The 16,961-nt window shown below is 58.8% G+C and overlaps 2 protein-coding genes across 2 annotated transcripts in view; one reads left to right on the forward strand and one right to left on the reverse strand.

The window, feature by feature from the left end:
* The window catches only part of GUITHDRAFT_72912 (hypothetical protein), a gene marked incomplete at both ends in the record, with an annotated part of 15,900 nt that extends 2,193 nt beyond the window's left edge, over positions 1 to 13,707 (forward strand). The window contains 15 exons of the mRNA XM_005830450.1: positions 404 to 523; positions 673 to 1,253; positions 1,457 to 2,141; positions 2,184 to 2,425; positions 2,503 to 5,228; positions 5,273 to 5,343; positions 5,394 to 5,894; positions 6,066 to 6,263; positions 6,320 to 6,348; positions 6,578 to 9,949; positions 10,003 to 10,735; positions 10,782 to 10,928; positions 10,985 to 11,113; positions 11,161 to 11,210; positions 11,376 to 13,707. Of these exons, the coding sequence (XP_005830507.1) occupies positions 404 to 523; positions 673 to 1,253; positions 1,457 to 2,141; positions 2,184 to 2,425; positions 2,503 to 5,228; positions 5,273 to 5,343; positions 5,394 to 5,894; positions 6,066 to 6,263; positions 6,320 to 6,348; positions 6,578 to 9,949; positions 10,003 to 10,735; positions 10,782 to 10,928; positions 10,985 to 11,113; positions 11,161 to 11,210; positions 11,376 to 13,707 (11,916 nt within the window). The remainder of the gene's footprint in view (positions 1 to 403; positions 524 to 672; positions 1,254 to 1,456; positions 2,142 to 2,183; positions 2,426 to 2,502; positions 5,229 to 5,272; positions 5,344 to 5,393; positions 5,895 to 6,065; positions 6,264 to 6,319; positions 6,349 to 6,577; positions 9,950 to 10,002; positions 10,736 to 10,781; positions 10,929 to 10,984; positions 11,114 to 11,160; positions 11,211 to 11,375) is intronic.
* A 141-nt stretch (positions 13,708 to 13,848) lies between these two features.
* On the reverse strand, positions 13,849 to 14,444 carry GUITHDRAFT_46351 (hypothetical protein; the record flags this gene model as incomplete). Its single annotated transcript, XM_005830451.1, has 2 exons — positions 13,849 to 14,118; positions 14,166 to 14,444. Coding segments are annotated over 2 exons (549 nt in total), but the record flags the coding sequence as incomplete, so codon positions are not given.
* Between the last annotated feature and the right edge of the window lie 2,517 nt (positions 14,445 to 16,961).

A 16,961-nucleotide genomic window follows, 5' to 3' on the forward strand; every position in this document is an offset into this window, starting at 1 on the left:
AATGCCTCCCTTTCTATGTTCATGTCTGTCTCTCTCTGTCTCTCTCTCCCTCTCTCTCATTGTCCCTGCAGTTGACAGAGTCTCCACCCGAGGGAGTGAGAGTGCGGGAGGGGGAGAGAGAGAGAGAGAGAGAGAGAGTGAGAGAGAGAGAGAGAGAGAGAGAGAGAGTGAGAGAGAGAGAGAGAAAGAGAGAGAGAGAGAGGGAGAGAGAGAGAGCGAGAGAAAGAGAGAGAGAGAGAGGGAGAGAGAGAGAGCGAGAGTGAGGATGGGGGGAGGGAGAGGGAGAGGGAGAGAGGGAGAGAGAGACAGAGTGAGTGAGTGAGTGAGTGTGTGAGTTAGGGGGGAAAGGAGTGAGTGAGGGAGTTGGGGAGGGAGGGAGTTGGGTCTCATGTAGCTGCTGCAGGTCAAGGACCTGGAGATTGTATTGCAAAACGTCATCGTCTCTGCCTTCGAGACCATCACAGATTGCTGGGCCGCATTCGACCTGCAAGAGGCCTTCCAGAATCTGTCGAAGAGGGAGAGTGTAAGATGCTCCTCGTCCTCGTCCTCGTCCTCGTCCTCGTCCTCGTCCTCGTCCTCGTCCTCGTCCTCGTCCTCGTCCTCGTCCTCGTCCTCGTCCTCGTTCGTCTTGTCCTACACCTGGTCGTGGTCCTGGTCTTGACCCTCGCTCAGGTGAAGCGAGTAGCCGACAAGAAGACTGTCGACTCGATCACCATCTTCGCCGAGGATCTCAACTGGGTAAGAAAGGAGTTCGATCGCAACAGGAAGAGCCCTCCTCTCGGCCCTTCCATGCCCTCCTATGCCGGCAGCGCCTTGTGGGCGAAGTCACTGCTGCAACGAATCTCCCTGCAGCATTCGCTCCTTGCCACCTCCTACCACGTGGTGAGCACGCGGGAGTTCCAGGAGGTGAACGGCCAGCTGCAGCTTGTGGAGAACGCGATGAAGGACTACATGAACAAGGTCTACAACGACTGGCAGGAGCACCTGCAAGACGTGTTCCGAGGGGCCAACCAGAACGGGATGGACGCTTTCCTTATCGTGAGGAGGCAGGAGACGATGCTGCTTGAAGTGAATTTCTCCCCGGAGCTCATCAAGCTGTACAGGGAGGTGGACGTGTGGGAGCGGGTCGGTTTCAGCATCCCCTTCATAGCGATGGAGAATGCCAAGGACAAAGACAGGATCAACGTCATTCGCTTCCACGTGCGGGGAGTTGTCAGAGACTACAATAAGATAATCTCCTCCCTCGCTTCCTGGTAAGATTCCTTTTACTCCTCCTCCTCCTCCTTTTGCCTCCTCCTCCTTCTGTTTCTCCTCCTCTGATTTATTCCTGTCCTCCTTCTCCTCTCCCTTCCTACTCGCTCTTCTACTCCTGCTCCATACATTTCCCCTCTGCTTCCTCCTCCTCCGCCTTCTCCCTCTGCTTCACTTTCATCTCAACGGCTGACTCGCTCCTCAGGGAGCGCAAACTCTTCTCGGAGAAGATCAAGTCGCTGGACCGTAAGATCAGCCCTGCTATCAGCAAGATGACGTGGCAGACCAAGGGCATCGTCGACTTCTTCTGCAAGGACACCAAGAAGCACTGCCAGATGGTCCAGCAGCTCGTGGACGATTTCAAGGTCCTCAAGGATAGCATCTTCAAGGACTGCGCCGAGCTCGGCAACCTCAGCATGATCGCGATCGAGTCGAAGAGGCTCTACAGCGCCGACGACTTCTCAAGGGCCCAGGCGAGTCACCGCAAGGTGATCATGGCCAAGGTCGAGTCGCTGCATGCCAACGTCAAGAGCACGTTGAAGAGAGTCTTCGCAATGTTCATCTACGACGGAGCTGAGAGCTCGCGCGAGTGGGAGCGATTCATCTCCCGCATCGACTCCATGGTGCAGGAGTCGCTGACGTCTGCCGTCCGCCGGTCCCTCCAGGACCTCGCCCGTGCCATCAACGGGGACAAGAAGACCGAGCCGCAGCAGCTGTTCCGCATCCGCGTCGTGCTCGACTCCTCCTCCAAGGTTGCGTTCTCTCCCTCGCTCTCGGACCTCACTCAGATGATCAACTCCTGCTCCAAGGACCTCATCTCCATGCTCGACGTCATTCCCCGCCTCCACCGCCTCGTCGAGGCTGAAGTCCGCAAGGAGCTGGCGGACAGTGTCGGGCAGGGGTCTTCTGCTGCAAAAGACGGGGAAAGGCAGGGGGGGAGGCAGGAGGATCGCACGCAGGAGAGCATAGCGACCTGCATCGCCAATGAGGATGAGATTCTCAAGGTGATGGTCGCCATTATGAGCGGGATCTCCTCCAACGTGGGCAAGATGCAGAAGCAGCTGACGTACTGGGAGAAGTTCAACCACATCTGGGAGTACGACAAGGACGCTTTCTTCCGCAGATACGCCAAGAGCAACCGACCGCTCTCAGCCTTCGAGGAGGACATCATGAGGTCAACAACCCTCGTCCTCGTCCTCGTCCTCGTCCTCGTCCTCGTTCCTGTCCGCGTCCTTGACTCTGTCTCCCCAGGTACCGCGAGTATCAGAAGGAAGTGTTCTCCGAAGAGTCCACGTCTGTCCTCGGCTTCGTCTGCATCGACTGCACGACCCTCAAGCAGGAGATCATCAACCACTGCGTCGACTGGCAGAGAAAGTTCTCTGCCCTGCTCAACGAAATGGCCCTCAAGGATCTTGACGCGCTCCTCGACTCCTTCGCCGCAGCCACTTCGAGCCTCGAGGTCGTCCCCTCCTCGCTCAACGAGCTTTCCAAGTCAGTGGGGCTGCTCAAGAAGCAGCAAGCAGACCTGCCGACCATCGAAGCTCTGTTCGAGCCCATCTATGCCAAGTACAAGCTGCTGGAGAAGTTTGAGGTGACGGTGGAGGAGCAGGAGCTTGAGAAGCTGGCGTCGCTGCAGGGCAGGTTCGAGGCCTTCCAGGACTTCCTGAAGCAGACGGAGAGGACGCTGTCAGGCTGCAAGAGGAACATGAAGTCTGACCTAGAGAAAGCCGCCCACTCCTTCGAGGCTGAGGCTCAGGCCATGCACGCGACCTTCGATAGCAAGGCGCCGACGTCGTCGGTCAAGCACAAGGCCGCACAGGCGCTGGAAGAGCTACAGCATCTCAAGGAACGGTACGAGAAGAATCTGAGCACGCAGACGCAGCTGAGGGAGGAGATGTCGATCTTCGAGCTCCCGCTCCCCGAGAACGAGCACCTCCACAAGATAGGAGGGCAGCTCGTGCTGCTCACCGACCTGTGGACCATGTTCGGAGAGTGGGAGCAGATCTGGGAGGGGTACAAGTACGGCAAGTTCAAGGACCTCAACACGCAGCATATGGAGGACACGGCGAGTCGGTTCATGAAGAAGGTAATGACCAAGAGGAAGGAGGCTGGTCACCTGCCGCTCTGGTCGGAGCTGAAGGGGCTGGTGGAGAAGTTCAGGCTAACGATGCCGCTCATCTCCGATCTCAGGAATTCAGCGCTGAGGGAGAGGCACTGGATCGAGCTCATGGAGCGGGTGGGGACGACGTTCGACTACCAGGGAGACAGCTTCACGCTAGAGCGAGTCATCGACCTTGGGCTCGACCAGCACGCTGATTTCATTTCCTCGACCTCCGCGTCCGCGTCGAAAGAGCTGATGGTGGAAGACTCGATCATCAATATTCGGGCGACGTGGGACAGTCTCAAGCTCGAGACCATCGCCTACCGCGATCGCGGTCACTTCCGCATCAAGACCGTCGAGGACCTGTATGCTGCCCTCGACGACAACGCCGTGACTCTTTCGACGCTCAAGGGGACAAGGTTTGCGCAGCCGTTCATGGAGGACATCGTGTCGTGGGAGAAGAAGCTGAGCATGGTGTCAGAGGTGCTGGAGGCGGCGCAGGCGGTGCAGAAGCAGTGGATGTACCTGGAGAACATTTTCGCCGGGTCTGAGGACATCCGGCGGCAGCTCCCGGCCGAGTCCACCATGTTCGAGACGGTGGACAAGAGCTGGATGTACGTGATGAAGAGGATGCGGGATCACTCGACGGCGCTGGATGCATGCCTCGAGGATGGGATCCTGCCGCGCCTCTCGGAGATGAACGGGACGCTGGAGAAGATCCAGAAGTCGCTGGACGCGTACCTGGAGACGAAGAGAGTCGCCTTCCCCCGCTTCTACTTCGTCTCCTCTGACGACCTCCTCGAGATCCTGGGTCAGGCTCGGGACCCTCAGGCGGTTCAGCCGCACCTCAAGAAGTGCTTCGACGCGATCAAGAGCCTCAAGATGGAGGTCAACAGGAAGCAGACGGAGGCTGTGGGCATGAACTCACCGGAGGGAGAGTACGTTCCCTTCCAGAGCCGCGTCCTCACCGAGGGGGCGGTGGAGATCTGGATGCTGTCGGTGGAGGGGGCGATGCGGCTTACCCTGAGGAAGCTCCTGCTGCAGACCCTGACAGCGATGAAGGGAACAAAGAAGGAGAAGTGGGTGACTGACTGGCCCGGGCAGCTGCTCATCACCGCTGGGCAGATCGTGTGGACGACTGAGTGCGAGAAGGGGTTCACGGAGGTGGAGAAGGGGAACAAGCTGGGGATGAAGGTGGTGAAGAAGAAGTGGATCCAGCTGCTGAACAAGTACTCGGACATGGTGCGGGGAGGGATCAACAAGGCCGACAGAGCCAAGGTGGTGGCCATCATCACCATCGAGGTGCATGCGAGGGACGTGATCGACCGCCTGCTCAAGCTCGGCTGCTCCTCCAAGAACGAGTTCGACTGGATCAGCCAGCTGAGGTTCTCCTGGGAGAAGGACGTGGACAACTGCCTGGTCTATCAGATCAGCGCCAGGTTCGACTACGGCTGCGAGTACCTCGGCAACTGCGGCAGGCTCGTCATCACCCCCCTAACCGATCGCGCCTATATGACCCTCACCACCGCCCTCCACCTCAAGAGAGGGGGTAACCCGCAGGGCCCGGCCGGTACGGGGAAGACTGAGACGGTGAAGGACCTCGGGAAGGCCATCGCCAAGTACGTGATTGTCTTCAACTGCTCCGACGGGCTCGACTACAAGTCCATGGGCCGCATGTTCTCCGGACTGGCGCAGACGGGAGCGTGGTCGTGCTTCGACGAGTTCAACCGCATCGACATCGAAGTTCTCTCTGTGGTGGCCCAGCAGATCCTCTCCATCCTCCGCTCCATCACCATGGGGCTGACGGAGTTCTACTTCGAGGGGAGCCTTATCAAGCTCGACAGCACCTGCGGCATCTTCGTGACCATGAACCCTGGTGAGGAGGAGGAGCCGTTGACTGCTCACCTGACAGAGCCGCAGGCTATGCGGGGAGGACGGAGCTCCCTGACAATCTCAAGGCGATCCTGCGACCGATCTCGATGATGGTTCCGGTGGGAGGAGGAGAGAGGGAGGAAGAGAGGGAGCGCTGAAGAGCATGCAGGACATGGCGCTGATCGCGGAGGTGATGTTCTTCTCCGAGGGCTTCATGACTGCGAAAGTTCTGTCGAGGAGGCTGACGGGGCTGTTTGAGCTCATGAAGCAGCAGATGTCCAAGCAGGATCACTACGACTACGGCCTGCGCAACACCAAGAGCATCCTCGTGGCCGCGGGAGCCATGAAGCGCAACGACCCCAACATGGCTGAAGACGTCCTGCTCTACCGCACCATCCGGGACATGCAGCTGCCGAAGCTCATCGCGGAGGACGTGCCTCTCTTCAACGCCCTCAACGCTGACTTCTTCCCCGGGCTCGAGATCCCCCCGACCGACTACGGCACCTTCCAGAAGGCCATCGAGACGGCGCTGATAGACAAGCAGCTGCAGCCGGAGCCCATCATCGTCCTCAAGACCATCCAGATCTACGAGGTCAAGCTCACTCGCCATGGTAACATGATGGTCGGACAGAGCTGCAGCGGCAAGTCGACAGCCTGGTCTGCTCTCCAGGTGCTGCCCTCCTGCCCTCCTGCCTTCCTGCCCTCCTTCCCTCCTGCCCTCCTGCCCTCCTGCCCTCTTTCCCTCTCGCTTGATGCCTGAGCCCGTGCTCTGCCCGCTACTGCCTCCCGCCTCCCGCCAACTACCCACTGCCTCCTGCCTCTCCTGACCTGGGATTCTCAGGACGCGCACAACGCCCTCAAGGCAGCGCAGGCCGCAGGCTTCGAGAGGGTCAAGACCTTCATCATCAACCCGAAGTCGCTCTCCGACGCCGAGCTCTACGGCCAGTACGACCTCTCCACCGGCGAGTGGCTCGACGGCGTCCTCTCACGCTGCATGCGAGACGCCTGCTCGGACGAGTCTCCCGTGCTCAAGTGGCTGGTGAGAGACCTTCCTCGTCCTGTCGCGGTCCTCCTGGTGACACCCCCTCCTCGCAGGTGCTCGACGGACCTGTTGATACTCTCTGGTGGGTACACGAGGGAGGGAGTGAGGGCGAGAAGCGACGAAGAGGAGAGACGAAGAGGAGGGAGGAGGAGGGAGGGCGACGAGAGAGGGCGAGGAGGGAGAGGGAGAAGGAGAGAGGAGGAGGAGGAGGAGGAGGAGGAGGAGGAGGAGGAGGAGGAGAGAGGGGGAGGAGGAGGAGGGAGGATGAAAGAGGAGTGAGGAAGGGGCTCTTCTGACGGATCTCACATCAGGATCGAGTCGATGAATACGGTTCTAGACGACAACAAGCTGCTGACTCTCGTCTCCGGGGAGCGAATATCAATGCCTCCTCAGGTCTCCCTTCTCTTCGAAGTGCAGGACCTTGCCGTAGCCTCCCCTGCTACGGTCTCTCGGGCCGGCATGGTCTACTTCGACCCCGCTGACTTCGGTTGGCGTCCCTTCGTCGCCTCCTGGCTGCAGAAGTTTCCACTAAAGGCGCACGTGCCGCAGCTGAAAGATCTTTTCACCCTCTACGTTGACCCGCTGTTTCAGCTCCACCGCAAGGAGCTCCGCGAGCCTGTTCCCACCATCCAGATGAACCTCGTCCGCAGCCTTTGCAACCTGCTGGACTCTGTGGCAAACGACGAGTGCGGCATCGGGGAGCAGGCGAGCGAGGAGGCGGCAAAGCTGCTGGGCATGTGGTTTGCCTTCAGCGTCGTGTGGTCGATCGGGGCGACGATCGACGAGGACAGCAGGAAGAAGTTCGACATGGCGGTGCGAGAGCTGGACTCGACCTTCCCCCCTCAGGCGACAGTCTTCGACTGGCTCGTGGACGGCAAGAAGGCTGAGTGGGTGGCATGGCATGACAAGATCCCCTCGGGCTGGAAGGCAGCAAACGACCTTCCCTTCCACAAGATCCTCGTCCCCACCGTCGACACCATCCGCTTCTCCTTTGTCGCCAACCAGCTCATGGCGGCGAACAAGAACGTGCTGGTGGTTGGCGACTCGGGTGTCGGGAAGACGGTGATCATGCAGGAGAGCATAACGAAGCTCTCCGGTTTCCTTCTCTCTCAGATCAACTTCTCCGCCCAGACTTCCTCGCAGCGCCTTCAGTTCATCATCGAGGGGCGAGTGGAGAAGAGGATGAAGGACGTGTTCGGCCCCCCGGGAGGGAAGAAGATGGTCCTCCTCATCGACGACCTCAACATGCCTGCTAAGGATACCTTCGGCTCCCAGCCCCCTCTCGAGCTCCTCCGTCACTGGCTCGACTACGGCTTCTGGTACGACCGGCAGAAGCAGAACATCAAGTACATCAAGGACATCCAGCTGCTCCAGCTCATGGCCTACCCCGGAGGCGGCCGATCCGTCATCACTATGCGCCTCCAGAGCCGCTCCAACCTCCTCAACGTCACGTTCCCAGCTCAAGCCCAGCTGAAGCGAATCTTCTCTCTGCCCTTGGCGAGCAAGCTGATGGACTTTGAGGACGAGGTGAAGGGCCTCTGCGACCCCATCACTACCGCCACCATCGACATCTATACGTCAGTGTGCAAGGAGCTCCTGCCGACCCCCAGCAAGGCTCACTACCTCTTCAACCTCCGAGATCTGTGTAAGGTGCTCCAGGGGCTCCTGCGAGCCGTCCCACGCGTCTACGACAACAAGACGGCGATGACGAAGCTCTGGATCCACGAGTGCTTTCGCGTCTTCTCGGACCGTCTGATCGACGACAAGGACCGCCAGTGGTTCTCGTCGCTGATGGAGTCAAAGCTGAGCGACAGCCCCTTCTCCTCCTCGCTTAGCTCCATGTTCGACGGCAACGGCCTCTCCTGCTACGGGGAGTTCATGTCCGACGAGTCCGCCAGGGTGTACGAGGAGTTTCCAACCTTCTCTACGCTGAAGCAGTTCCTGGAGGGGCGGCTGGAGGAGTACAACTACGAGCCTGGCTTCGTCGCCATGCAGCTGGTTCTCTTCAGGGACGCGATCGAGCATGTCTGTCGGGTGTCCAGGATCATCAGCACGCCCAGAGGCAACGTGCTGCTGATCGGAGTCGGAGGGAGCGGGAGGCAGTCGCTGTCCAGGCTCGCGACCTTCGTGTCGGGCTTCAAGATCTTCACCATCGAGATCACCAAGACGTACAGGAAGGTGGAGTTCCACGAGGACCTCAAGAAGCTGTACGTGCAGGCAGGGGTGGAGAGGAAGAGGACGGTCTTTCTCTTCACGGACACGCAGATCGTGGAGGAGTCGTTCCTCGAGGACGTCAACGGGATCTTGTCCTCCGGGGAGGTCCCCAACTTGTATTCCCCCGACGAGATGAGCGAGATCAGGGAAGGGATCAAGGCGGCGGCCAAGGCAGCAGCAGTGGAGGAGAACAACGACGCGCTGTACAAGTTCTTCATCGAGCAAGCTCGCAACCACATGAACCTGATCCTCTGCTTCTCTCCCATCGGAGACTCCTTCCGCAACCGCTGCAGGATGTTCCCCGCCCTCGTCAACTGCACCTCCATCGACTGGTTCGCCGAGTGGCCCATCGACGCGCTGTCGGAAGTCGCGCTGAAGCTGACGGAGGAGACGAACCTCGGAGCAGAGGAGGTGAAGGCTGCCGTTACGAAGGTCATGGCCACCGCCCACGCGTCTGTCTCCAGCGTGTCCAAGAGGATGTACCAGGAGCTGAAGCGCGTCAACTACGTCACCCCCACCAACTACCTCGAGCTCGTGACCGGGTACCTCTCCCTCCTCTCCGAGCGCCGCAAGAAGCTCGAGGACAGAGTGAACAAGTACGTCGGAGGTGTGGAGAAGATCGAAGAGGCGAAGAAGGAGGTGGAAGAAATGTCGAAGGTGCTGGTGGTGAAGAAAGCAGAGGTAGCCAAGGCGTCCAAGGAGACGGAGGAGCTCCTGGTGGTCATCGTCAAGGAGAAGGCAGTGGCGGACGAGCAGGAGAAGGAGGTGTCGGCCGAGGCAGAGAAGATAGGGAAGGAGGAGGCAGAGACGAAGGCGATCGCCGATCAAGCTCAGGCGGACCTGGACAAGGCGATCCCAGCCTTGGAGGCAGCGGCAGCAGCGCTGAACTCCTTGAATAAGAACGACATCAATGAGATCAAGGCGTACGCAAAACCTCCTCCTGCTGTCGAGATGGTCCTCGCCGCCGTTCTCATCCTCCGCAAGGCTCCCTCGATCGACTGGGCGGAGGCTAAGAAGCATCTGTCAGACCTTCGCTTCCTCGAGCAGCTCGTGGGCTACGACAAGGACAACATGTCCGACGCGCTCCTCAAGAAGGTCGACAAGTACGTGACCAACCCGGACTTCGACCCCGACAAGGTCGCCAAGGTCTCGCTGGCTGCCGGCGGCCTCTGCAAGTGGGTGCGAGCCATGTCGCTGTACGGGGCCGTGTCAAAGTCCGTGGCCCCCAAGAAGGAGAAGCTTCGGCAGGCGATGATGTCGCTCGAGAAGAAGCAGGCGGCTCTCAGGAAGGCGCAGGCGGCACTGATGGAGGTGGTGGAGAAGGTGCAAGGGCTGCAGTCGCAGTATGACAACAGCATCTCCACCAAGGAGCGGCTGGCAAAGGAGTCGGCGAGCCTTGAACTGAAGCTCGAGCGAGCAGACCAGCTGGTGAACGGCCTGTCGGGCGAGAGGTACCGATGGGAGAGCAGGTGATTCGATCGCGTTCCTCGTCCTCCTCCTCCTTGTCTGACTTGACTTGCAGCCTTGACAACTTGCACAAGGACATCGCCAACTCCGTGGGCGACTGCGTCATCGCTGCAGCCTTCCTCTCCTATGCTGGGCCCTTCAACTCGGACTACCGAGGGATCCTCGTGAAGGAGACCTGGATTCCGATGGTAGAAAAGCTCTCCATCCCCCTGTCCAAGGGCTTCGACTTCGCTCTCTTCCTCGCTGAGCCGACGGACGTCAGGGAGTGGAACCTGAAGGGGCTGCCCAGCGACGCGTTCTCTATCGAGAACGGCGTGCTGGTGACGCGAGGACGGCGGTGGCCGCTCATGGTGGACCCTCAGGCGCAGGCGAACAAGTGGATCAAGAACCTCGAGGCTGAGCGGAGCCTCAGGGTCGTCGACCTCAAGCTCGGCGACTGGATGAGGACCATGGAGAACGCTATCCAGTTCGGCAGCTCCATCCTCATCCAAGACCTCGGCGAAGAGCTCGACCCCGCGCTCGAGCCCGTTCTGTCCAAGGCCATCACCAAGCAAGGGAACCGCCTCATCCTCCGGCTGGGAGACAAGGAGCTCGACTACAACCTCGACTTCAAGCTCTTCCTCACCACAAAGCTGAGCAACCCGCACTATCCCCCGGAGGTCTCCACCAAGACTACCATTGTCAACTTCGCGATCAAGCGGGAGGGGCTGGAGGACCAGCTGCTGGCGATCCTCGTTAAGAAGGAGAGGCCGGACCTCGAGGAGAAGAACCAGGAGCTCGTCGTGCAGGTGCTGCTGTGGTTGTGCTGGAGATCAGATCCTGACGGATAGGCAGGTGGCCAAGGGGAAGAACAAGCTCGCGGAGCTGGAGGACAAGATCCTCTACCTGCTGGCGACAGCAACCGGCTCCTTGCTCGACGATGACGCGTTAGTCAACACGCTACAATCGTCCAAGACCATCTCCAACGACGTTTCCGAGCAGGTCAGACTCGAGAGTTTCTCTGCTCTGCTTCCTTCATGTCTGATTGTTTGCATCAGCTGAAAATCGCTGAGGAGACGAAAGTCACAATCGACCTGGCCCGTGAGAACTACAGGCCGTCAGCCTTTCGATCTTCCATCTTGTACTTCGTTCTCAACGACCTCGGACTGGTCGACCCCATGTATCAGGTAGACACTCAGGGCTCCTCACGTTATCTGACCTGCTTCGCTTGCAGTTCTCCCTTGACTCCTACATCACCCTCTTCCTCCAGTCCATCTCCCGCAGGTCTGCCTGCCTGCCTGCCTGCCTGCCTGCCTGCCTGCCTGCCTGCCTGCCTGCCTGCCTGCCTGCCTGCCTGCCTGCCTGCCTGCCTGCCTGCCTGCCTGCCTGCCTGCCTTTCTCTCTCTCTGCCTTCCTGCCTGCCTCTGCAGGTGCTGACGAGGCTGGCAGCGTCAAGAGCGACAAGATCGAAGATCGGCTCAAGAACCTCAACGAGTATCACACGTATGCGGTGTATCAGAACGCCTGCCGCGGTCTCTTCGAGCGCCACAAGCTTCTCTTCTCCCTCCACATGTGCTCGAGGATCCTGGAGGGGAGCAACAAGCTCGACAAGGACGAGTACACCTTCATCCTCCGAGGAGGGCAGGTCCTCCAGAAGGAGCTTCAGCCGCAGAATCCTTCCCCCGAGTGGATTTCCGAGACTTCCTGGGACAACCTCACTGAGCTGGCGAACCTCCCGGCCTTCCGCGAGATCGACTCGTCCTTCCAGCAGCTCAACAGCGACTGGCGGGACTGGTTCATGGCTGGCATGCCGGAGAGCAGCCCGTTGCCGGGAGACTGGCAGAGCAACCTCAACGAGCTGCAGAGGTTGGCTGTCCTCCGCAGCATCCGCCCGGATCGAGTAGTCTTCGCCGCCACCTCCTTCATCGTCAACAACCTCGGGGTGAAGTACGTGGAGCCTCCTCCCTTCGACCTGAACGCCATCTTCGCTGAGAGCAGCCCCGAGCTGCCTCTCATCTTCGTCCTCTCTCCTGGGGTGGACCCTGTCAACGCCCTGACCTCTCTCGCCGGCAATCACTCCATGACCGACCGGCTCAAAACTCTCGCCCTCGGCCAGGGACAGGCCCCGATCGCCAACTCGCTGCTGGAGGGCGGGATCAAGAACGGCCACTGGGTCTTCCTGGCCAACTGCCACCTGATGCTCTCTTGGATGAACTCGCTGGAGAAGGTGGTGGAGGGCCTGCGAGACGCTAAGCCGCATGCTGACTTCCGCCTGTGGCTCTCGAGCTACCCGCACCCCAAGTTCCCCATCTCCATCCTACAGGCAGGCACCAAGATGGTCACGGAGCCTCCCAAGGGCCTCAAGGCCAACATGATTCGCCTGTACAACAACCTGAGCGACGCTCAGTTCACGCGATGTCAGGCGGGGGTGAAGTACCGGCGACTCCTCTTCGCGCTTGTGTTCTTCCATGGAGTGCTGGTGGAGAGGAAGAAGTTCGGGACTCTGGGCTACAACGTGCCTTACGACTTCAACGAGTCTGACTTCGACATCAGCGAGGACTGTCTCGCCTACTACCTCGACGCCTACTCGTCCACTCCCTGGGACGCCCTGCGCTACCTGATAGCAGAGGCCAACTATGGCGGGAGGGTCACCGACGACTTCGACTTCCGGCTGGTCAGGACGTACGTCAAGAACTTCTTCGTGGACGAGGCCATCAGCTCCGAGGCCTTCCAGCTAGCTCCTCCTCTTGAGACTTACAGGATCCCCGACGACGGGCCGATGAGGACGTACACAGACTTTATCAAGGGCTTCCCGGTCCTCGACGACCCCCGGGCCTTCGGTCAGCATCCCAACGCAGACATCGCAGCGCAGATCGCTGACACAAACATCCTCCTCGACACTCTCAGCAGCCTCCAGCCTGCCTCGAGCGGGGCGGGAGGCAGCGACGGGGACGAGAAGGTCCTGCGGTTGGCCGACGATCTCGCAGAGCAGATCCCACACCTGCTCGACCTCGAGGCTGTGAAGAAGGCCAAGGCAGACGATCCCTCGGCTCTCCACGTCTTCCTCTTCCAGGAGATCGAGCGGTACAACAAGCTCCTGTCCTTCATCTCCAGATCTCTCAGTGACGTCAAGAAGGGCATCAAAGGCTTCGTCGTCATGTCCAGCGAGCTCGACGAGGTTGTCAGCTGCCTGACTAGCGGCAAAGTCCCTCCGGCATGGGGCACCTGCTTCCCCTCCCTCAAGCCCCTCGCATCCTGGATGCGAGACCTGGGGATGCGAGTGAGCAACTTGAGGGAGTGGGGGGAGGGCGACTACCCCTCGACCTACTGGCTCTCGGGCTTCAGCTACCCCACTGGCTTCCTCACAGCCATCCTGCAGACGGCTGCTCGAGCCTCTTCCGTGTCTGTCGACGTGCTTTCCTGGGAGTTCACGGTGCTGTCGCAGGAGGTGAAGGAGCTGACGACGCCGCCCAAGGAAGGAGCGTACATCCACGGCATGTTCCTGGAGGGCTGCGGGTGGGACATGGAGAACATGTGTCTTGTGGACCAAAAGCCGATGGAGCTCATCGTCAGCATGCCTGTCGTGCACTTCAAGCCGGTGGAGTCCAAGAAGAAGGCCGCCAAGGGCAACTACTCCTGCCCGTGCTACATGTATCCGGTACGAACGGGGTCCCGAGAACGCCCCTCCTACACCATCTCAGTCGACCTCAAGGCTGGAGCGTACGAGGCTGATCACTGGATCAAGCGAGGAGCAGCCCTGCTGCTGTCACTCGCGACCTAGTTAGCTTAGATGATTTAATCTACATGAGAGGTTAAGTTATGTACATGCTCCAGGTCAGTCGCTCTTCCTCGAAGTCTGTTCCTCCTCATCCTCCTCGCTTCGCTTCAGGCGGATTCTCCGTCGCAGGTTCCTGTCCTCGTACGGCACCACTGAGTTGTAGTGCTCGCCCCCGCTGTACTCGTGCATGTGGTAGCTCAGGCGCAGAGGCGGGCCCTCGTAGGGCGCTTCTGCGTCGGGAAAGAGCTGCCGGGTCATGTCATGGCGGTAGACCTCGATGTTGCGCTTGAGGGCGTGGCAGAGGGCGATGATTTCATGCTGCCCCCCCCACGCGGTCGTTCTTCCTATCCGTTTGCAGTACTCCTCGAAGGTGTCCTTGCCCAGTGAGAGGAAGTGCTTGAAGTGATCCTCGTGCTACAAGGCAGTCAGTCAAGACGGGCAAGGGAGCACAGCGACAATACCTTGAGCATGTAGTCGCACGCTAGTCGTCGGAGGCTCTTGTAGTTGTGGATCACTTCCCCGTGCCTCGCGCTTCTCTTCAGCTGGTCGCTAATCGCTGCAAACAAACAGTGCCCGTCCGCCGGGATCTCGACCAGGGACAGGCCGTGCTCAGCTAATTTCTGCGACAACACTCTGCTCTCAAGTTCCCTGTTCTGCTTCGCCCGCTTGCGAGCAAGTCGAGCCATGATCTCCTCTTCCGTAGGGTTCCTCTTGCGCTTCTTCTTCGAGCCCGCGGCCTTCCCATCTGGACGGGCGTCGCCGGTCTCTCGCTCCTGCTTCTCCTTGAGACTCCGCATGGCCGAGCCTTCCGACGAGAACTCGTCCGAGTCAAGCGCCCCCGCATTCACGATCTCTATCTCGTACTTGCTCGACAGATGTGCGAGCTTCTCGGCGCCCCTGCCTTTCCCGTCCTCCTTCCAGTGACTTCGTCTTGTCTTGCTCGACAGTGCGAAGGTCAGGCCGTCCTCCTTGAGGGTCGACCATCGTATCCCGTCCTCGTCATCCAACCAGCTGCCGCTGTCGATGCTGCTCCACTTGATGTTCTCCAAGTCAGTGTACGACGACAATTTCAGTTGCCCGCGTGTAGCGACTTGGGCTCGCAGAATCTGAGAGCAAGGTGAGCAGAGTCAGAGGTGGGAGGGCGAAGTCACATTGGAGTCAGTCAGGCGATAGAAACATTTCTCCTCGTTCTGCTTCAAGATCACCTGCTTGCATCATCAATCGAGTGTAAGAGAACTTCGCTCGACGCACCTCCTTCCTCTGCTCCTTGAAGATCGACAGCTGCCTCTTGTCCTTGTACTCGTGCCATGTCCTGTTCGAAGCTTCGTGCATGCAGACCAGTCGCTTCCGGCTGTCACTGGATGTCCAGCATTCGCATGACTCCCATGCGCCAGTCTCCAACAAGGTCCACCTGCTCCTGACGTCAGGAGAACCAAGACAGGTTCGTGAGGCAGTCAAGGCAGAGGTTCAACGCAATATTAGGGCAAGGTTACAACGACCTTCCGTTCTTCGAGGTTCCGAAAGAATATGATATTCCAAAGTCGTCAATTCTGATCGTCAACTGAGAGTTCAACACGTCAGGAGCAAGTTGTTTGAGGAGGACTTCATGACCTTTCTTTCTGTATCTACCAAGTAGATAGAGAGACATGCCTGAACCAGCATCGTGTCCGCCTTCCCATTCTCTGACACTGTCCACTTGAGACTCGGCGATGCTTGAATTGCATCTCCCATTGCTCGACTTTTGAACGTGACGCCGTCGTCGTTGGATCTCTTGTTCGCCTTTAACGTGTCAACTCGACCAACTTTCGGCTTTCGCCTCGAAGGGACAAGTTTATCACTTCCTTCTCCTGCAATCCGCAACAAGGTCACTCAAGGCACCGGACAACCCTCAACTAGAGTCCTCACCGTTACTCAAGTCGTGCGATTCGCTCGGATCTTCATCTCGATCGGCCTCTGCTGATTCGCTCTTGCCTTCCTTTCTATGTACATCTTTCTTGTTTCTTCTCTCTGGCCTCAACCCGACAGCGTCCTGGCGACTCGTCAGTCATATTGGATCAGCACATCGCCCTCGCACATTCGCTGAACTCTTAGACACGCCCTTGCTTCGAGCTCCAGCAGACGGGACATTCTCAACCTGACCATCTTCGTCGGCATACATAGTCTGTACATGACCATTCAGCTACAGGCTGAGTGTTTCCACATCGACATCCATTGCCACTGACCTGGATCTGCTGTTCGCCTGTCTGCATTGCATCTGCATTCCTTAAACCTGGATCTTGTACCGAATCCTCAAGCTCCTGGCCCACCAGCGTCACTTCAACATTCAAGTGCCTGTCTTGCCTTACTTGTTCAGATCCAGCTGACGACTGCTTGCCGACAGCTTGTACTAACGCCATGTTCTGTGTCAGCGATTGAGATTCGCTGTTCATCGTGAAGCCCATCAAGGCGTTGTCTATTGCGATTCCAGCGTTCACGGTTGGATCGTTGGCTGCTGCGATGTTTGCCTGCGACCAAGAAACCTGCCCTTGCTTTGATTGGATCCCACTTGCCGCCATCAGGCTGGATCAAAACATCATCCACGATCGCAACAAGCGCACGACATACCTGGTTTCTGTGCCAGACCCGCTAGTCATGTAACCTTCAGAATTTGAAGGAGACATGACTGGATTCGGGCCAGCTTCTCCAACAAACATGCCGGAAGATGTCACCAGACTCGAGTTGTTCTTTTGACAGTCAGTCCGAAACATCTCGACAACCAAGAGCATGTCGCTTACCATCATCTCGATACAAGGCGGAGGAGGCACCGCTGCCACCATGGCAACAGTGCTGTCTAACATCTGATGCTGAGGGCCGTACGTTTGGCGATAATCGACAAAGGCAGCAGGGTTGCCCGCAACTTGTGAGCCTGAAGGTCCTTGAGGGACAGGCAGTGGCATCCCTACAGTACTAGCCGGGTGTCCAGGCTGTCATGGATGTCAGTCGGAGAGCTGGAGTGAGCTGGTTCTCACCGTAGGGTCAGTCTGGATGATTCCTGAGCTGCCGGTCCTTCGAGCGAGATGTTCTGAATATGACGGGTGGTTGGGTAAGTTCGACCACGATGGTCCTGCTGTCAGCAACTCAATCGGGAGTAGGTGAACCGCAACGCTATCAACCTGCGAGGTTGCTGTCGGCAGATTCATTCCCGACGTTGCCATGACTCGCGGTCTCCGGCGGTTGAGACCCAGGGACGAGAAACTTTGACGCATTGAGAAATATTT

The sequence above is a fragment of the Guillardia theta genome (genome assembly GCF_000315625.1).
Source record: "Guillardia theta CCMP2712 unplaced genomic scaffold GUITHscaffold_45, whole genome shotgun sequence".
Lineage (NCBI taxonomy): Eukaryota > Cryptophyceae > Pyrenomonadales > Geminigeraceae > Guillardia > Guillardia theta.